Source organism: Trachemys scripta, chromosome 16, assembly GCF_013100865.1.
Source record: "Trachemys scripta elegans isolate TJP31775 chromosome 16, CAS_Tse_1.0, whole genome shotgun sequence".
Taxonomy (NCBI): domain Eukaryota; kingdom Metazoa; phylum Chordata; order Testudines; family Emydidae; genus Trachemys; species Trachemys scripta.
In genome coordinates this window covers 1,620,297-1,637,000 of record NC_048313.1, presented here as the reverse complement: position 1 = coordinate 1,637,000, position 16,704 = coordinate 1,620,297, and the positions used below count along the sequence as shown (strand labels likewise).

Sequence of the window (16,704 nt, the reverse complement as noted above, 5' to 3'; positions counted from 1 at the left end):
GGGGGCAGGGACTAGGGGGGCCGGAGCTGGGGGTGGCTGTGGTGGTGGTGGGGAGCCAGGGCTGGGGCGATGGGGGCAGGGACTAGGGGGGCCGGAGCTGGGGGTGGCTGTGGTGGTGGTGGGGAGCTGGGGCGATGGGGGCAGGGAATAGGGGGGCCGGAGCTGGGGGAGGGGCAGGAATAGGGGTGCTTGGGGAGGCTGGTTTCTAACGGGTCTGTTGTGTTTCAGGTGGCGCCCCCGCTGGGCCGCACAGCAGCAGGTGAGTGTCCCGGCCCCTCGGCTGTAGCTGTTGGCTCCCACCTGGTCCCAGCTCTGCTGCCCCCCGCACTCAGAGTGCCCTGGGAAGGAGCAGCAAGGCTGGGGGAGCAGAGGGGATGGAGGAGAAAGAGCCGTGAGAGGGTTTGGGGAGGGGCAGGGGACTCGGGGTCCAGGGTGAGGGGGTTGAGAAGGGGCAGGGGGTGGGGGGCTGGAGGAGGGCAGGGCAGCGGTGTGGGGTTTTGAGGACGGTTTGGGGGAGGACGGGACAGTGGTGGGGGGTTTTGAGGAGGGGCTGGGGGTGGTGGAGAACAGGGCAGTGCGGGGGTTTGAGGCGGGGCTGGGGGTGAGGGGTGGGGAGGATGGGGCAGTAGTGATGGGGGTTGAGGAAGGGTTGGGGTGGGGGAGGATAGGGCAGTGGGGGGGTTGAGGATGGGCAGTGGGGGGGTTGGGGAGGGGCTGAGGGCAAGCGGGAGGTGGGAGAGGGGCCCTGTGGCTCGGCGGGGGAAGGCCGAGTTGCAGCCCAGTGCCGGTAATCCCCCCCCCTCCTCCCCGCAGTGGTCCCCTTCGAGGAGGTGTGGAGCCGCAGTTACTGCCGCGCCCTGGAGACCCTGGTGGACGTGCTGGGCGAGTTCCCCCACGAGGCTGAGCACGTGTTCAAGCCGTCCTGTGTCCCGCTGCGGCGCTGCGCTGGCTGCTGCGGGGACGAGGACCTGGAGTGTGTCCCGGTGGAGACCCGCCCCGTGGCCATGCAGGTGGGCCCGGGGGTGGGGGGCACTCCGACCCCCGCGTGGGGCTGTGGCTGGCAAACCGCCCCCTGTTTCTGCCCTGGCTCCCCCGGCCCCAGGGCGGGCGCAGGCCGGCCCCCAGTGCTGACGGGAGACCTTGGCTCTGCCAGGCCGCCCATCTAGCCCGGCAACCCTGGTCCCAGCTGCCTTAGGGGAGGGTCCCACCCCCCGGTGGTTAACTCTGGCCGGGGCTGGGAGGCGGGGGCGGCTCGTCCTCTGACCCCGGGGAGTGGAAGCGGCTGTTCCCTGGGCCAGAGACACGTCTGGGCAGCTCTGAGACCTTGTGGCGGTGAGTCCTACAGGCGGCCGGTGCCCTAGCGGGGTCCGGGATGTACGATCGTGGGGCCGTGGGCAGGCTGCGTCCCGTGGGGCGGGGCAGCACTTTCCCCACCAGCCCCCGGCTCCTGCTCCGGGCACCGGCTTCCCTCCCACTTGGCCAGCTGGTTCCCCCCCCCCCCCCCGCCGGGTCAGTGCTTGGCCTTGCTGCTGCCCGGGAGAACCGAGCTTGGCCAGTGGCGCGGCGGCCCGGGGGGGTGGCATGCGGGGGGGGGGGGCTGGGTACCAATGCGCTGCATCCTCCCGCCAGGTCGTCCGCCTCAGCCCGATCCAGGGGAAGAGTCAGCAGGAGGAGATGCGGTTCACTGAGCACAGCCGCTGCGCGTGCAGGTGAGGGGGGGCACGGCCGGCGCGTGCAGGTGTGTGTGTGTGGGGGGGGTACAGTCGGCGCATGCAGGTGTGTGTGTGGGGGGGGTACAGTCGGCGCATGCAGGTGTGTGTGGGGGGGAGCCTGCGGCCGGGTACAAGCATAGGTGGAACACAGGTATATGGCGGAGGGGGGGTGCAGCTTGTGCGGGGTGGGGCACGTGGCTGGTGCATGCTTTGAGCAGGGGGTCGGACTATGTGACCTCCTGAGGTCTCTTCCAACCCTGATCTTCTATGTCTGGGGAAGGGGATAGTGTGACCAGTGGCGGCGGGGGGCGGTACATGTGCTGGGGCGGGTTGTGGCCAGTGCGGGGGACGCTGGCCTGTGGGTGTAGAGGGAAGCCGCGCTGTTCATTCAGCCCCCGCCAGGGACTCGCTGTTGGTTCCCAGACTGGCCCTGAGCCCCCCCACAGCTCAGTCGGGGTCCCAGCCCCAGGACCCCGGGGTGGGGGTTCCATACCCTGCGCACCCCCCCCCACAGCGAGACACGTCCCTGGCTGAGCTCTGCCCCCCCAGCCCCCTTACCAGCGTGTCTCTGCTTTCAGGCCTCGGAGGAAACGATTGAAAAGCGAGAGGTAGGTGCTGGCCTGGGGTGGGAGAGCCTGGGGGCTGGGAGGCGGGGGAGGCTCTCTGGGGGTGCAGGGGTTCCTTGTGGGAGCTGGAGAGGGAAATGGGGGGCTCCCTGTGGTGCACGGCGTTCATTGGGGGCTGCATAGGGAAGCGGGGGTGGTTCCCTGGGGGGCAGAGGGTTCCTTGGGGGGCTGGGGAGGGAAGCAGGGGGGACTGGGCTCTCTGGTGATGGGAAGGTTCCCTAGAAAATTTGATGACTTGGGAAAGACGCCTAGTCACAGTGGGGGGAGGGGAGAGATGGACAGACATGGTGAGCACAAGTCAGAAGGTGGGGGGTGGGTGGGAAGAGATCCCCCCACCCCCCGCTTTAGCATGGCCAGGGGCTCTGGCGCAGGTCTGGGACCTCAGGGCTTTGGCTGGTGCCAAATGGGTGCTGTGATCTGTAGGTGTGGGGGGCAGGGTGCCATCCCCCCTCTGGGCCCTGAGTTCCCTGGGCTGGTGCCCCAAACCTGGGGGGTGGGGCACGGCAGAGCTGCAGGATGCGGGGTGAGGGAAGGGAGCCCTTGGAGCAGGGCAGGGGGCCTGGCATGCAGAGAGTAACTCCCCCCATCTCTTCCAGAGACAGCAAGAGAGGATCCAGGAGGAGACCTCGGGAGCCGGGTCCTGTGCCCCTCCCCACCCCCCTGTATGTACACACCAGGGCATGGGGGACAGAGGGGCTGGGGTGGGGGGCGATGGTGGGGGCCCCTTGGAATGCAGCGGCTGCTGGGAGTTGTGGGGAGGGGCAGAGACTGCTGTGGTCCCAGGGGGTTTGGGCTCCAGCCCCCATGGCCCTCGCCCACTCTCCCTCCCATGGTGTCTGGCCTGTGCAGGGGGACACCAGCCGAGGCGCCCAGCCGCTCTCCCTGGGCCCTGTGCTCTGGGGCTCTCCAGGCGAGTCCGAGCCAGCTCGGGAATCGGGGTGCGCAGATCCGCAGAGAGGGGGGCTGTTTCTCCGATGGGGGTTGGGCACAGCGCAGGGGTGGGCGATGGACCCCAGGGAGGCTCTGTCCTAGTCACTCCGCCCTCCCCTCGCCCCTCCAGTCCGGTTCTCCTGCGTGAGGCCGTTGTGTGTGTTCCCTCCACAGGTGCCAGCCCCCGTCTCAGAGGGAGCCGAGGCCAAGGCCCGGGGTGAAGGAACCGGTCCTGCCCCCATGTGGGGGTCCAGGGTGCAGCCCCCAAAGCAGACTGGAGCTGGGACCAGCTCCAGCACCCAGTGAACGAACCTATGTGCAGCACCCAGGCTGGGGGGCTGGTGACCCCACATGAAAGGGGCAAGGGGCGATGCCTCTAGGGCAGTGGGGGGAGGGGACTCGCTCTTAAGAGGCTGCTGTTCCAGGGGGGTCTGCCAGGGGCTCCCAGGTTGACGTCGGGGGTAGGCAGGGGCTGAAGGCGGCTGGATGGGGAATTGAGGACCTGAACTTCTGGCAAAGGGAGCTTCAGGCCAGGTGCCCCAGGGCCAGGAGCAGATAGTGGGTAGATGGGGGCCCCCTTTCCAGCGATGGGAGCCCAGGAGCCGGCCCCCTCCCCCCCGATAGGAGCCAGGTCCCCCTGGATGGGAGCAGGAGCCGCCCGTAGCGAGATGCTCTGGGCAGCGTGTTCCTGGGCCACGTCTGCTCAACTCCTGAGCCGGTGAGTTCCGCAGGGCTGCGACGCCCGGCCTGGCCTCCCCGGTTCTGAGGCTGCAGAGAGCTCGTGTATAACCCATGCACAGATACTAAACCCACAATAAACCCCGTCTCCTCCCTGCCCTGTCGTGAGTGTCTCCTCGCCTGGCTGATGCCCCAGCCCTGCCGGTGCACGATGGGGGAGCAGCTCAGAGACCCCCAAAAGGAGCACACCCGTGACACCGTGCCAGGGGCCCTGCGGGTGGGTGATGTGACGAGGGGAGCTGGGCGACGGGAGGAGGTAGTTGCTCTGTCGTGGGGGGAAAGGTGGAGGTTGTTGGGGACTCCTGTTTGGGTTGCTAGGTTGTGTTGGCACAGGTGTGGGTTCCCTGGTTTCACACCCTAAGAGCATTTTTAAACACCACCCATGGCACGGGGCCACCCCACCAACCAGCCCCCGGCTGTACAGTCATCCGTGCTGCCCCCTAGCGTGACGAGCTCAGTGCTGGTGGGGGGCCCTGCAGAGGGCACAGCGTGGCCTCAGTTTTGGGGTTCAATCCCTTCCTGGTCTCCCCCAAACCAGCTCCTGCCCCTATGCCCTGAGAACCAGCAGGCCCACCCACCAGCCAGGGGCGGCTCCAGACACCAGCGCAGCAAGCGCGTGCCTGGGGCGGGAAGCCACGGGGGGCGGCCCGCCGGTCGCTGTGAGGGCGGCAGTCACGTGGATTCAGCGGCAATTCGGCAGCGGGGACGCCGATGGCACGGCACTGGCAGACCTCCCGCAGGTAAGCCGCTGAATCCGCGTGACCAGCGGACTGCCCGCAGGCACGCCGCCGAAAGCCTCCTGCCTGCCGTGCCTGGGGTGGCAAAAAACATAGAGCTGCTCCTGGGGGGAGGGAGGGGAGGGCACAGTGGGCCAGGCAGAGCCACCCAGCCCTGGCCTGCCCCACCCCCAACCCCAGCTCTGCTCCAGCCCTGGCCCCAGCTCCCAGCCCCACACCTGACCCTGTCCCCAGCCTCAGCCCCTGGCTGTAGCTCCGGACCCAGACCCACCGCCAGCTGCAACCCCAGCTTCAGGCCCCTACACCTATCTGTCTTTGTCCGTTTCCCCCCCTCCTCCAGGAGCCTTGGCCCTAGCTCTGGGGGGGGGGGGCGACACACGCTGTAGCTCCTGCCCCCGCCCAGCACGGTTCCTGCCCAAATCCGGGATGCCTCCTCCACCCGCCCAGCGCCACTCCTGCTGGGGTCAGGGCTTTTCGTCTCCTGGCCTCCTAATCTACCACTTCACGCACCAGCCCTAGCCTAGCTGGGCTCCCTTGGGTCACCTGCAGTCAGGGCCGGTTCTGGTTTTTTTGCTGCCCCAAGCGAAAAAAAAAAAAAAAAACCCTCCAGGAGCAAACTGCCGAAGCAAAAAAACCCCCAAAACCTCCGAGACCCGCCCCTGGAATGCCGCTTCTGCAGTTGTGCCACCCCAAGCGCGTGCTTGGTTTGCTGGTGCCTAGAGCCAGCCCTGCCTGCTATGGCCACAGAGGAGCCTGGCTGGCAGGGAGAAACCCTACAGGTGGACGCCATGGCCACCAGCCCACAGGTGTGGGGCAGCCCCAGGTGAGCACTGCTGCTGAGAGCCCCGCCCCCTAAGGCGTGTGTGAGACTCACTCAGCCCCTGCTGGAGCAGAAGGATGGGAAACAGCTGATCTGAGCCTGCCCACCAAGAAGCTGATTCCTGGCTGCCAATAACTGGTCATCCCTTAATTTTTTTCCATGGGTGCTCCAGCCCCAAAGCACCCATGGAACTGATGCTTATGGGACCACAGTTCTAGGGGCTGGGCAGGGGGCTGCATGGTCAGTGCTCTCAGGATGGGGTGCTGAATAGCGGCTATGCGCCCCGAGCGTGTGCCCAGGGACAGCAGTGTCTGAGCTCCGGTCAGACGCTGCAGGCTCAAAAGACCTGGGACAGCATGGAGAGGGGTGCTTGACTGGACCAGCCCCATGGATGGACGCACCGCCAGGGGGTGGAATTGATTGCAGATCAAACTTCTCCTGCCTCAACCTCTGCCAGTGCCCCTCACCAGCCTGCCCTGGGGGGCCCAGCTCCGGGCAGAGAGGCTGCCAAGGACAGGCGGTTAGCACAGGTGGGGTTGGAGCTTTTGAGATGGCAGAGGCGCGGGGCGTCCCCAGCCTCCGGCCCTCCTATTTCTCCTGGACCCCGCTCTCTCCCTACCCACCTCCCCATCCAGGGCTTAATGTGTCCCCGGGCTTGCCGGGGCTAAGTCAGTCTGCTGCTCTGAAAAGTGATACTAGGATGTTAATATCACTTTTCACAACAGACTCACTAGCCAGCAAGTCTAAAAAAAAGCAACCAAAAAAGAACGTTCAAAGCACCTTATTTGTGTTCCTATTTTGTGTAGGGCCAGGAAAGACTAGAGACAGCTGTGCATTCTTTGTATTATTGAATCTGCAAAAGTGAATTAAGTATTTTTAGGAAAAACTGTCGGTGCAGCCACCAGCAAGAGTGGGTGGTTTCACTCTGAGGCCACCAAAAAAGTGAACCCCTGCCCTACTTTATCTCCACCAGGCGCAGAACCCGCCCCACCCCTGCCCCTGGGTAGTGCTGACGCTTCTGGATCCTGCATCATGCCCCGTGAACTACCAGCAGGGCCGGCTCCAGGCACCAGCCTGGCAAGCAGGTGCTTGGGGCGGCCGCTCCGGAGAGGGGCGGCAGGTCCAGCTATTCGGTGGCAATTCGGCGGACGGTCCCTCACTCCCGCTCGGAGCGAAGGACCTCCCACCGAATTGCCGCAGCAGATCGCGCTCGCGGATTTTTTTTTTTTTTGGCTGCTTGGGGCGGCCAAAACCCAGGAGCCGGCCCTGACTACCAGGCCCAGGCGCTCAGCGTTTCATCCCAAAGGTGGCACCCCCAGGAGAACAGCTCCCCCAGCCCCATGCCGGCTCCTGGGTAAGGGCAGCCCCTGCTGAGTCACCCCCCCAAAGAGAGAATCACCCCCCATCCTTGAGTAGTGCTGAGACCTCCCTGGGCTCAGCCCCTGTAGAGCAATCTGGTAACAGCAGCGCCCCCTTCCGTGCAGGGGCCCATTGGCCTCCAGCAGCCCCCACTTCCAGCGTGCATTCGCCAGCCCCTCCAAGGAGTCCCGGGCCGGGGAAGTTCAGCTCCAGGGCACGGCGCCCTCCGAGCTCCGGGCTGTCGCGGGCAGCACATGTGCCTAGGAACGTTCAAAGCACCTGGTGCAGAATGAGGCTGGGGTGCACCCAGAGAGACCAGAACTGGCCAGGACATCTCCCCCTTCCCTCCCACCAGAGAGACCAGAACCGGCCGGGATGTTCCCTCCTTCCCTCCCACCAGAGAGACCAGAACTGGCCGGGACATCTCCCCCTTCTCTCCCACCAGAGAGACCAGAACCGGCCGGGATGTCTCCCTCCTCCCCTCCCACCAGAGAGATCGGCACCGGTCTCCCCGCACTGGAGAGACTGGCCCTGTGAATGTGTACTAGAGTCTTGGGAACAGGAGTGCCAGCAAAGGCTCCTATACCGGGGTTAGTCAACAGGTGGACCGCGGGCCAAATCCAGACCGCCAGACGCTTCTGAATGGACCCTGAAATCTTTCTACTTCCTTATTATCATTATTATTGTTGTTATTGTTTGAAATTTTCTCTTGAGTGTGGACCTTGACTATACCTTTACCAAGAAATTTGGACCTTGATAAAAAATAATTGACTACGCCGGCCCTACATGACTCGGGAAGGCCATCGGCTCAAAGCCAGCCACTGTTTCGGGGGCCTTAGTAATTGCCACCACCCGGGGACAAACCACAGGACTAATCACCTCCCAACCTTCCATCCCCACAACACCGACGGTTGGCTTGTCACCACCAAACTGACCAGCCACCGACTTGCAGCACTCTGGGGCAGCCAGCTTCCATATGGTACTGGCAACCCCTTTCTGGACTGGTCTGGCCTCCCTGCGTCCGGGGGCTCAAGGGTCGGGCAAGCTCCCCACACGGCTCCTGTTTACTGACTTGGTGGACTAAAAACACTTCCACGCACGGGCCGAGGACAGACACGTTCTCCCCCAATACGTTACAAAACAGTTCAGAGAGTGGCTTGGTTTAAAAATTGCCAGTTTTGAGGAATCTGCCACAATCGTTGGCTGTTAAAAATGTGTGCCTTATTTCCAGTCTGAATTTGTCTGGCTCCAAATTCCAAAGACTGGATCTTGCTAGACCTTTGCCTGCTAGACTGAAGAACCCATTATTAAATATCTGCTTCCAAGCAGGTACATAGAAACTATGCTCAAGTCACTCCTTCACCTTCTCTTTGCTAAGGTAAATAGACAGAGCTCTTAAGTCTCACGGTAAGGCAGGTTTTCCAATCCTTTCCTCATTCTAGCAGCTCTTCTCTGAATCTCTCCAATGTTTCTACGCCCTCTTGAACTGTGGGCACCAGAACTGGACACGGGATTCCAGCAGCAGCCACACCAGTGCCAAACACAGTGGTGAAATAACCTCTCTGCTCCTATTCAAGGTTCCCCTGTTTATACATCCAAAGATCACATTAGCCCTATTGGCACATTGGCAGCTCACGTTCAGCTGATTGTCCAAGATGATCTCCAAGTCTTTTTCCAAGTCGCTGCTTCCCAGGATAGAGTCCCCCATAACATAAGAACATAAGAACGGCCGAACTGGGTCAGACCAAAGGTTCATCTAGCCCAGTATCCTGTCTACCGACAGTGGACAATGCCAGGTGCCCCAGAGGGAGTGAACCTAACAGGTAATGATCAAGTGATCTCTCTCCTGCCATCCATCTCCACCCTCTGACAAACAGAGGCTAGGGACACCATTCCTTACCCATCTTGGCTAATAGTCATTAATGGACTTAACCTGCATGAATTTATCCAGTTCTCTTTTAAACGCTGTTATAGTCCTAGCCTTCGCAACCTCCTGAGGCAAGGAGTTCCACAAGTTGACTGTGCGCTGTGTGAAGAAGAACTTCCTTTTTGTTTTAAACCTGCTGCCCATTAATTTCATTTGGTGGCCCCTAGTTCTTGTATTATGGGAATAAGTAAATAACGTTTCCTTATCTACTTTCTCCACATCGCTCATGATTTTATAGACTTCAATCATATCCCCCCTTAGTCTCCTCTTTTCCAAGCTGAAAAGTCCTAGCCTCTTTAATCTCTCCTCATATGGGACCCGTTCCAAACCCCTAATCATTTTAGTTGCCCTTCTCTGAACCTTTTCTAGTGCCAGTATATCTTTTTTGAGATGAGACCACATCTGTACGCAGTATGCAAGATGTGGGCGTACCATGGATTTAGATAAGGGCAATAAGTGTGACCTGCATCCAGTAAGTGTGGCCTGCATTCTTTGTTTCTCGATGTACATTTACATTTGGCCCTATTAAAACACACATTGTTTGCTCGCGCCCCCTTTACTAAGTGATCCAGACTGCTCTGTATCAGTGACCTGGCCTCTTCATTATTTACCATTCCTCCAATATTTGTATCGTCTACAAACTTTATCAGTGACGATTTTTTGCCTTCTTCCAAGTCATCGATAAAAATGTTAAACAGCGCAGGGCCAAGCTCTGATCCCCGTGGGACCCCACTGGAAACATACACATCAGTGAGGATTCCCTGTTTACAGTTATCTTTGGAGACCTGTCAGTCAGCCAGTTTTTAATCCATTTAACGGGTGCCACCATGTTAATTTCGTACTGTTCTAGTTTCTTCATCAAAACGTTGTGTTCACAAGTCAAATGCCTCACAAAATTCTAAGTATACTACATCAACGCTATTACCTTTACCAACCAAACTTGTAATCACCTAAAAAAAAGATCTCAAGTTAGTTTGAGTGGATCTATTTTCTATAACCCATGCTATTGGCATTAATTCTATTAGTGATTGAGTTGGATATCTACCATTCTACTATTTTGCCTGGGATCAATGCCAGTCTCACAGGCCTACAATTACCCAGGGTGAACTCTTTACCGTTTTAAAATACTGGCACAACATTAGCTTTCTTCCAGGCCTTTGGAACTTCCCCAGTGTATTAAGCTTTTTCAAAAATCAGCATTAATGGGCTAGCAAGGTCCTCGGCCAGCTCTTTTAAAACTCCTAGATGCAAGTTATCCACATCTGCTGCTTTAAAAGAAGCTGCTGTTAACATTCTCCTTAGTCACTGTTGGAATAGAAAGTATTTCTCACCATCATATAACACACATACATTATCTGGCATTTTCCCAAATGGAAAACAGAAAAATTTATTGAACACGTTTGCCTTTTCTACATTATTATTGTCAGCTCTACCATTTCCACCTAGTAATGGACAAATACCATTTTTAGGTTTCCTTTTGTTCTGAATATTCTTAAAATGTGTTTTATTGTCCTTAACTCAGCTGGCCGTAGATAATCTCCTTGTGTCCTTTTGCTTCCCTTAGCAATTTTCTACAATTCCTAGCGTCTAATTTATATTTCTTCCCATATGTTACGTACTGTATTTTTTTATATCTGCTTTCGTTTCTCCTCTAAGCCAGGTTGTTGTTTTTTTCCCCATTGGTATAGCCTTCTTTCTTGCTTGGGAAATTTGGGCTTTTGGGGCATCTAGTACAATGTTCTTATACAACTCCAAAAGAGCACTCACAATTTTCTGATTAAATGTTTTCTCCCAGCTCATTGACTCGTCACTGTTTTCAGCTTTGTGAAACAGGCCAATTTAAAGTACAAGTGTAGATATAATTATACTGGTTTGGACATTATTCTGTTTGCACCTTTACAAATGTAATCAAGTAATGATCACTGGCACCTAAGCAATGATCAATAAACCCAAGATGCTTCTCCTTAATAATAAAATAAAATAAAATAAAATAATAATAAGACCTAGCTCTTGTCTAGTGCTTTTCATCACTAGACCTCAAAGTGTTTGACAAAGGTCAGTAATATTATCCCCATTTTACTGATAGGGAAACTGAGGCAAAGAGCAGGGCAGTGACTTGCCCAAGGTCAGCCAGGAATCTTTCTCCTCTGGTTTCCACCCCAATGCCCCCGCATTATATGATTCCCAAGCAATTAATCACCCCAGGAATGTGCTCCCTTCCCCCGAGCCCACAACTCACGGCTGACCCCATATGCCTCAAATGGTGTGTGATGCAGAACGTGTCTGGTGGGACAGGGTCCCCTGGGCCCAGGGCACGCATCCCTGCTGGTTTCTATCTGGCGGGATGTCTCTGATGCAACACCAGCTGTGACGCCCCCCACAGTCAGTGCACGGAGGGGGTTTCTCTCCGTGCAGCTCCAGAGGGGGCCCACTGTTTCGCTCGCTCTCCAGTCAGGATTCCCAGGTGAGGACTCTCGAGTTGCAGACACAATCCCGTCATCATCTGGGATAAAGAGGCCGTCTGGGCACGAGCCGTCCCCTGGGGGTGGGAGACAGGGAACCTCGGGAATAGGAACCGCACGCAGGTGTGTCACCGACAACCACTGCTCCCAGGGCACGAACCCCAGAGCCGAACGCACAACATGCATCTGTCGAGGGGAGGAGCTGGGCAAGGACAGCTAGGAAAGGGAACAGTGAAGGGAAGGCGACAGAGTGGGGGGGCTGCAAGGGTGTCTCTCTCTCTTTCAACCCCTAAGATCCTTTCTGGCTCAGTCACTGGCCACGGGGCCGGATGCAGGATTCTCCAGGGGAGGTTCTCTGGCCCGGGTGACTGAGGAGACCAGACTGGAGGGGCATAATGGTCCCTTCTGGCCTCAGGACTCTACATTTATGTTTTGTTTTACGGTTCCAGAACTCTCTGGTACTCAGGTGGTGAATACCCTGGGGCAGAAAGGGGCTGCTCAGAGCCAAGGCAAACACTGCACGTCTCCGGCCGAGACCTGCCTCCGCAGAGCTCACAAGAGGAGGCAGAGATGGAGGGGCACTCACGCCGCTTTCCCAGGGTCCCAACATTTCATTTCCCTCGGCCGGGGGCGGGGGGGGTATCGCTCAGTGGTTTGAGCATTAGCCTGCTAAACCCAGGGTTGTGAGTTCAATCCTTGAAGGGGCCATTTAGGGATTTGGGGCAAAAATCTGTCTGGGGATTGGTCCTGCTTGGAGCAGGGGGGTGGACTAGGTGACCTCCTGAGGTCCCTTCCAACCCTGATATTCTAAATGCTTTATCTCACCCCTCACCTGTGTAGATGCCTCTCAGGATCTCTGATTCCTCAAGGCCCCGGGCAGCTGGGACAAAGGGCTCCTCTCCTCGCTCCAGGCAGGAGATGATGTCAGGCTTGTGAACGGGAATCCCTGCTCATGGGGAAAGTCCACAAGTAAGGTCCCAGCCTGCCAAATGGCTCAGCAGTCATCGTTCCATTATTTTAACCCCAGCCACCCTTCCCGTGCCCACAAGGCTGTAGGATCCGCACAGCTGGGGAAATACCACGGAAGCCTTCTGGGGAGGCGAAGTGTCTGCGAGGGGAGTTGATGTGCCCCTGTTAAGACACCAGTGCCTCTGCTAAATGCCAGTGGACCCCCTATCGCCAACTCAGAGGTAAATCCAAGCCCTGCACTGGCGCTACTGTCCTTCCCCCTCTGGGGGCAAGTTATGACGGGGGGCCCACAAGCTAAAGGGGAGGACATGTGACCGCCCCACGAGTCTCCCCTGCCAAGTGACCCTCCCCCTGCACAGTCTGGGGCCGCCGTGTTCTCCCCGCCCCACGTTACCTGCGGGGAGGGACCCCGGGGGTTCTGTCCTTCTCTCCCTGTGCCTCCCCACTCCCCCAGGCAAGTCCGACCCACTCTCCCTGGCAGCCGGGCAGGGAGCAGGGCAGAGCCACGTCTGCCTGAGGGAGCCTGGCGTGGAGGCAGCCTGGGCTCGGCGGCCGGGGGAGGGAGCGGGGCTCCGGCTTGCTTGGCCCCTGTCCCTGCAGCAGGGCCCAGAGGGAGGGCGGCCCCTTGTCGCCCCAGTTGCCAGGGACAGGGGTGAATGAACCAGAGTCCCCTCCCTCACCCCCGCAGCCGAGCCCAGGCAGGGAGCGGGCTGCCCTGCCTCCAAGCCAGGCTCTCTCAGGCAAATACGGCTCTGTCTTGCTCCCTGCCCAGCTGCCAGGGAGTGCAGCCAATTTAGCCAAAGTTGTGTGTGTGTGTGTGTGTGTGGGGGAGACGCAGGGAGGGGAAGGTAGAGCCCCTCTCCCTCCTCACCCCTGGCTGGCCAATCTGGGGGGGGCACTTGACCTCCCCTTGCCCCCCCATGCATCACCTCTGGGGGGCCCCTGGAATCGAGAGCCAACCTGGCTGCACGACAGGGTTAACCCAGAGCGATCAGCTCTGTTAGCGCCACAGTGTGTACACTGCCTCCCTGTAGCAGGGACACTCATTCACGCGGTATAAAGAGACACAGGCCAGGAGTGCAGGGACCCCCCAACACTAGACTGGAGGCTGAGACAGACGCAAGTCAGACCGGAGAAAAGGGGATCTCAGAGTTAAACAGGCCCCAGGTGCTCAGGGCTGTTCCCTGCAGGAATTAACCAGAATTCCCCCATCCATCCATCCATCCCAGAGTGAGCGCTTCCCCTCCGACTCATAGCTTTACCCCGCAACCCTAAACATTCTCCTTGGGTTTCCATGGCAGCCACTGCCCACTGGGATGTTCAGAAACCCCGGTCACTTTCCTTTGTGACTGGCCCCTGTCCGAGGGCCAGGGTATCCCCACCCCACCCCGAGAGGCTTTATGACTCTGGCACAGAGCAAGTGTTTCTCCCCTAACTCCCCACCCCGCCCCACCCCAAAACACAGCTGGAGACTTTCTGAATACGGGCAGTAGGCAAGACACCCAGAAGCCTCCTCTTCCGAGCACAACGCTGTGCTGTGCTCTGGGGACACGTACTGGAGATCCTAATGACTGTAATCCACCCTCAAGCTCCACGGCTTCAGCCAGGCACCTGACGGCGTCAGGAAGGATTCTTCCCCCACTGATGCTCAATTATAATCTAGGGAATTTTTCCATCTTCCTCTGAAGCATCCGAGTTTTGGCCAGAGCAAGAGACAGGACCTTGGTTGGGATGGGCTGGTGGTTTGAGGTGGTGCAGAGAATCCTTTCTCTACATGCCCGGCTGGTCCCTCACTCATACACTTGGGGTCATGCTGGATTTGGGGTTGGGAAGGAATCTTCCCCTTGGTCAGATTGGCAGGGACCGTGGGGGGGTTTTCACCTTCCGCTGCAGCATGGGACGAGGGTCGCCTGCTCGGATCCCCCCTAACCAATTCCCTGCCATTGCAGGGGCCTCAGGTGCTGGTGACACCTGGATCTCTCCTGTTCTCTGCCTTTGATTCACAATAGTGGAGTGGCTCGAGGGCTTTGGTTTAACTGAAGTCACAGGGTTCAAAATCGGAGTATTGGGGTGACATGTCAGGGCCTGTGACACACAGGAAGTCAGACTGGACGAGCTAATGAACCCATCTGCCCTTAAACGCTACGAACCCAGGAAAGCTGGCCTGTCCCGTCTCCTGCTGGCGTGGCTCTGGGAGCGGGGGCGACAGCTTCTCACACAGATTCTGGGGACTACAGAAGCTGAGCCCTAGGGAGTCTAAGGGATGACGAGAAAACTTGAGCCACAGCCTAGACTCCCAGTCCTCCCAGCTTCTAATACATGGGGGGAAGCAAATCCCTTACCCAGAGAGGCCACGTTCCCATAGTTCTCCATCATCGTGTCCCGGTAGAGCTCCCGCTGCCTCTCGCCCAGAAGGGCCCACTCTGCCGCTGTGAAGTGCACCGCCACATCCGCAAACGTCACTGGCACCTGGAACAACAAACGCCCCCTTCTCAGTGCCTGCCTCTCCCGGGCCTGCCCCGCTGCTCATCCACGCACGGAGCAGCAGGGCCTTGCACTGCGTGTTCTGTGCACCTTTGCTTTCTGTTGAGAGGGAAAAGGCAAGAGGCAGTGGTCTTGGAGTCAAGGTGCCGGGGGCTCCTGCTAGCCTGGTATCCAATCTCTGACAGCAGCTTGGAAGAAGGTGTCCCCAAACCCTACAGGAGGCAGCTATGGGAGCCTTCTCCCCCAGTAGTTAGAGGGCAGTTCATGCCCTGAGCCAGGAGGATTCTGGCCCTGTCCAAACCCTGGTTTGGGTTTAAATATTTATTATTGTAAGTGGACAAGACAGGCAGAGAAACGGTTCTACCGCAACAGAGAAAGTTGCCTTCCTAAGAGCTTAGACTATTCCGGCTCTTATTCCAGAATAAGCATGCCTTATTCCAAATTAGTTTAATTCACTTTTGGATGAAGCTAATTCGGAATAAAGCACATTTATTCCAGAATAAGAGCATCCACATGTCAAGTGAATCTGAGATAGTTAATCCATTTAAATTCACACCCTACTGTATTCTGGATTAACATTTATGTGTAGACAAACCCTAAGACCCAGGAATGGATTGTACCACTTGGGGGAGGAGAGTGTGTGACAGTCTGTACCACTACGTTCACCCCTTTTACAGGACTATGACAAATTCTGTACAAAGTATGCCTTGTGAGGTATCATTTGAAAACTCATAATTTGCTGACCATTATTGTCCTGGTAAAATATGTGGGTATATAAAGTTATAAGATTCTACTATATGATGTTACTAAGACATGTTCGAAGTCTGGGGAACAGTCACAAACCAGTTCCCCGGAGAGAAAAGGCTAGCCGACAGTTCAGCCAGGCGTCAACAAAATCAAATAGAGCATCACCTGGTAAAGTCGCCATTCTTTGGCAGGAAAGAGGGTGTGGGGGAAAAATCTACATCTTGATAAAGAAACAGCTGGGGGTTCCCATCCACACTGACTTTCTGTTCTGAACCTCAGCTGGAGATGATTCTCAAAGAAGAGAATGAACTATAAGGGAGAGTAGATGCCCCAAATTATTCCTCCCTTTCTCTCTACCCCTGGCATCCACAACATCTGGAGAACAAAGGAAACAGCTTTGGACTGGAGGAGGGATCCTGACGGGAAGAAATTCAGCGAGTACGACTGCTGTAACCTGCTGAGAGAGACTGCTTTAAATTCACTTGTTTAATTAGGCATTACACCGCTACCCCGATATAACACGGTCCTCGGGAGACAAAAAATCTCACTGTGTTATAGGTGAGACCGTGTTATATCAAACTTGCTTTGCCCCCCCCCCCCCCTCCTTGTTCCCTGACCCCCCCCCCCAGAGACCCCCCCTCCCTATTCACCCCCAGGACCTCACCCCCTACCCAAACCCCCTGTCCCCTGACTGCTCCGCCCCCATCCACCCCCCGCCCCTGCTCCCTGACAGGCACTCACCGGCAGCGGCGGGAAGCAGAGCGGCGGAGCCCCAGTCTGCTCCACCCTGCCAGCTCCCAGCCACGACGCTCCGCTTCCCGCCGTCGGTGAGTGCGGAGAGGTTGGGGAAAGGACGCCCCCTGCACTCAACTGTGGCGGGAAGAGGAGCGAGGCGGCCCCAGCCCGCTCCACTTTGCCAGCTCCTAGCCGCGGCACTCCGCTTCCTGCCGCCGGTGAGTGCGGGGAGGTTGGGGAAAGGACGCCCCCTGCACTCACCAGCGGCGGGAAGCAGAGCGCTGCGGCTGGGAGCTGGCGGAGTGGAGCGGGCTGGGGCCGGGCTGCTCCACTTCCGCCACTGCTGGCGAGTGCAGGAGGGATCCCTTCCCCCAAGCTCCTCCCTCCCCCGAGCGACATGGCTGGGGTCGGGGAGAGGGAAGCAGAGCGGGCTGCTCCCAGCCCCCCGCTAATCCCCC

At 58.2% G+C, this 16,704-nt stretch overlaps 2 protein-coding genes across 2 annotated transcripts in view; one reads left to right on the top strand and one right to left on the bottom strand.

Moving 5' to 3' along the window:
• Nucleotides 1-4,103, top strand: part of LOC117888750 (snake venom vascular endothelial growth factor toxin ICPP-like) — a 9,890-nt gene extending 5,787 nt beyond the window's left edge. The window contains exons 2-7 of the mRNA XM_034792444.1: nucleotides 229-259; nucleotides 814-1,010; nucleotides 1,630-1,709; nucleotides 2,291-2,320; nucleotides 2,935-3,000; nucleotides 3,443-4,103. Of these exons, the coding sequence (XP_034648335.1) occupies nucleotides 229-259; nucleotides 814-1,010; nucleotides 1,630-1,709; nucleotides 2,291-2,320; nucleotides 2,935-3,000; nucleotides 3,443-3,623 (585 nt within the window). The 3' untranslated portion in view covers nucleotides 3,624-4,103. The remainder of the gene's footprint in view (nucleotides 1-228; nucleotides 260-813; nucleotides 1,011-1,629; nucleotides 1,710-2,290; nucleotides 2,321-2,934; nucleotides 3,001-3,442) is intronic.
• Nucleotides 4,104-10,205: 6,102 nt separating this feature from the next.
• The window catches only part of LOC117889244 (zinc finger protein 3-like), a 39,431-nt gene continuing 32,932 nt past the window's right edge, over nucleotides 10,206-16,704 (bottom strand). Inside the window, exons 3-5 of the mRNA XM_034793171.1 lie at nucleotides 14,623-14,749; nucleotides 12,144-12,257; nucleotides 10,206-11,388 (exon numbers count right to left, since the gene is read on the bottom strand). Of these exons, the coding sequence (XP_034649062.1) occupies nucleotides 11,042-11,388; nucleotides 12,144-12,257; nucleotides 14,623-14,749 (588 nt within the window). The 3' untranslated portion in view covers nucleotides 10,206-11,041. The remainder of the gene's footprint in view (nucleotides 11,389-12,143; nucleotides 12,258-14,622; nucleotides 14,750-16,704) is intronic.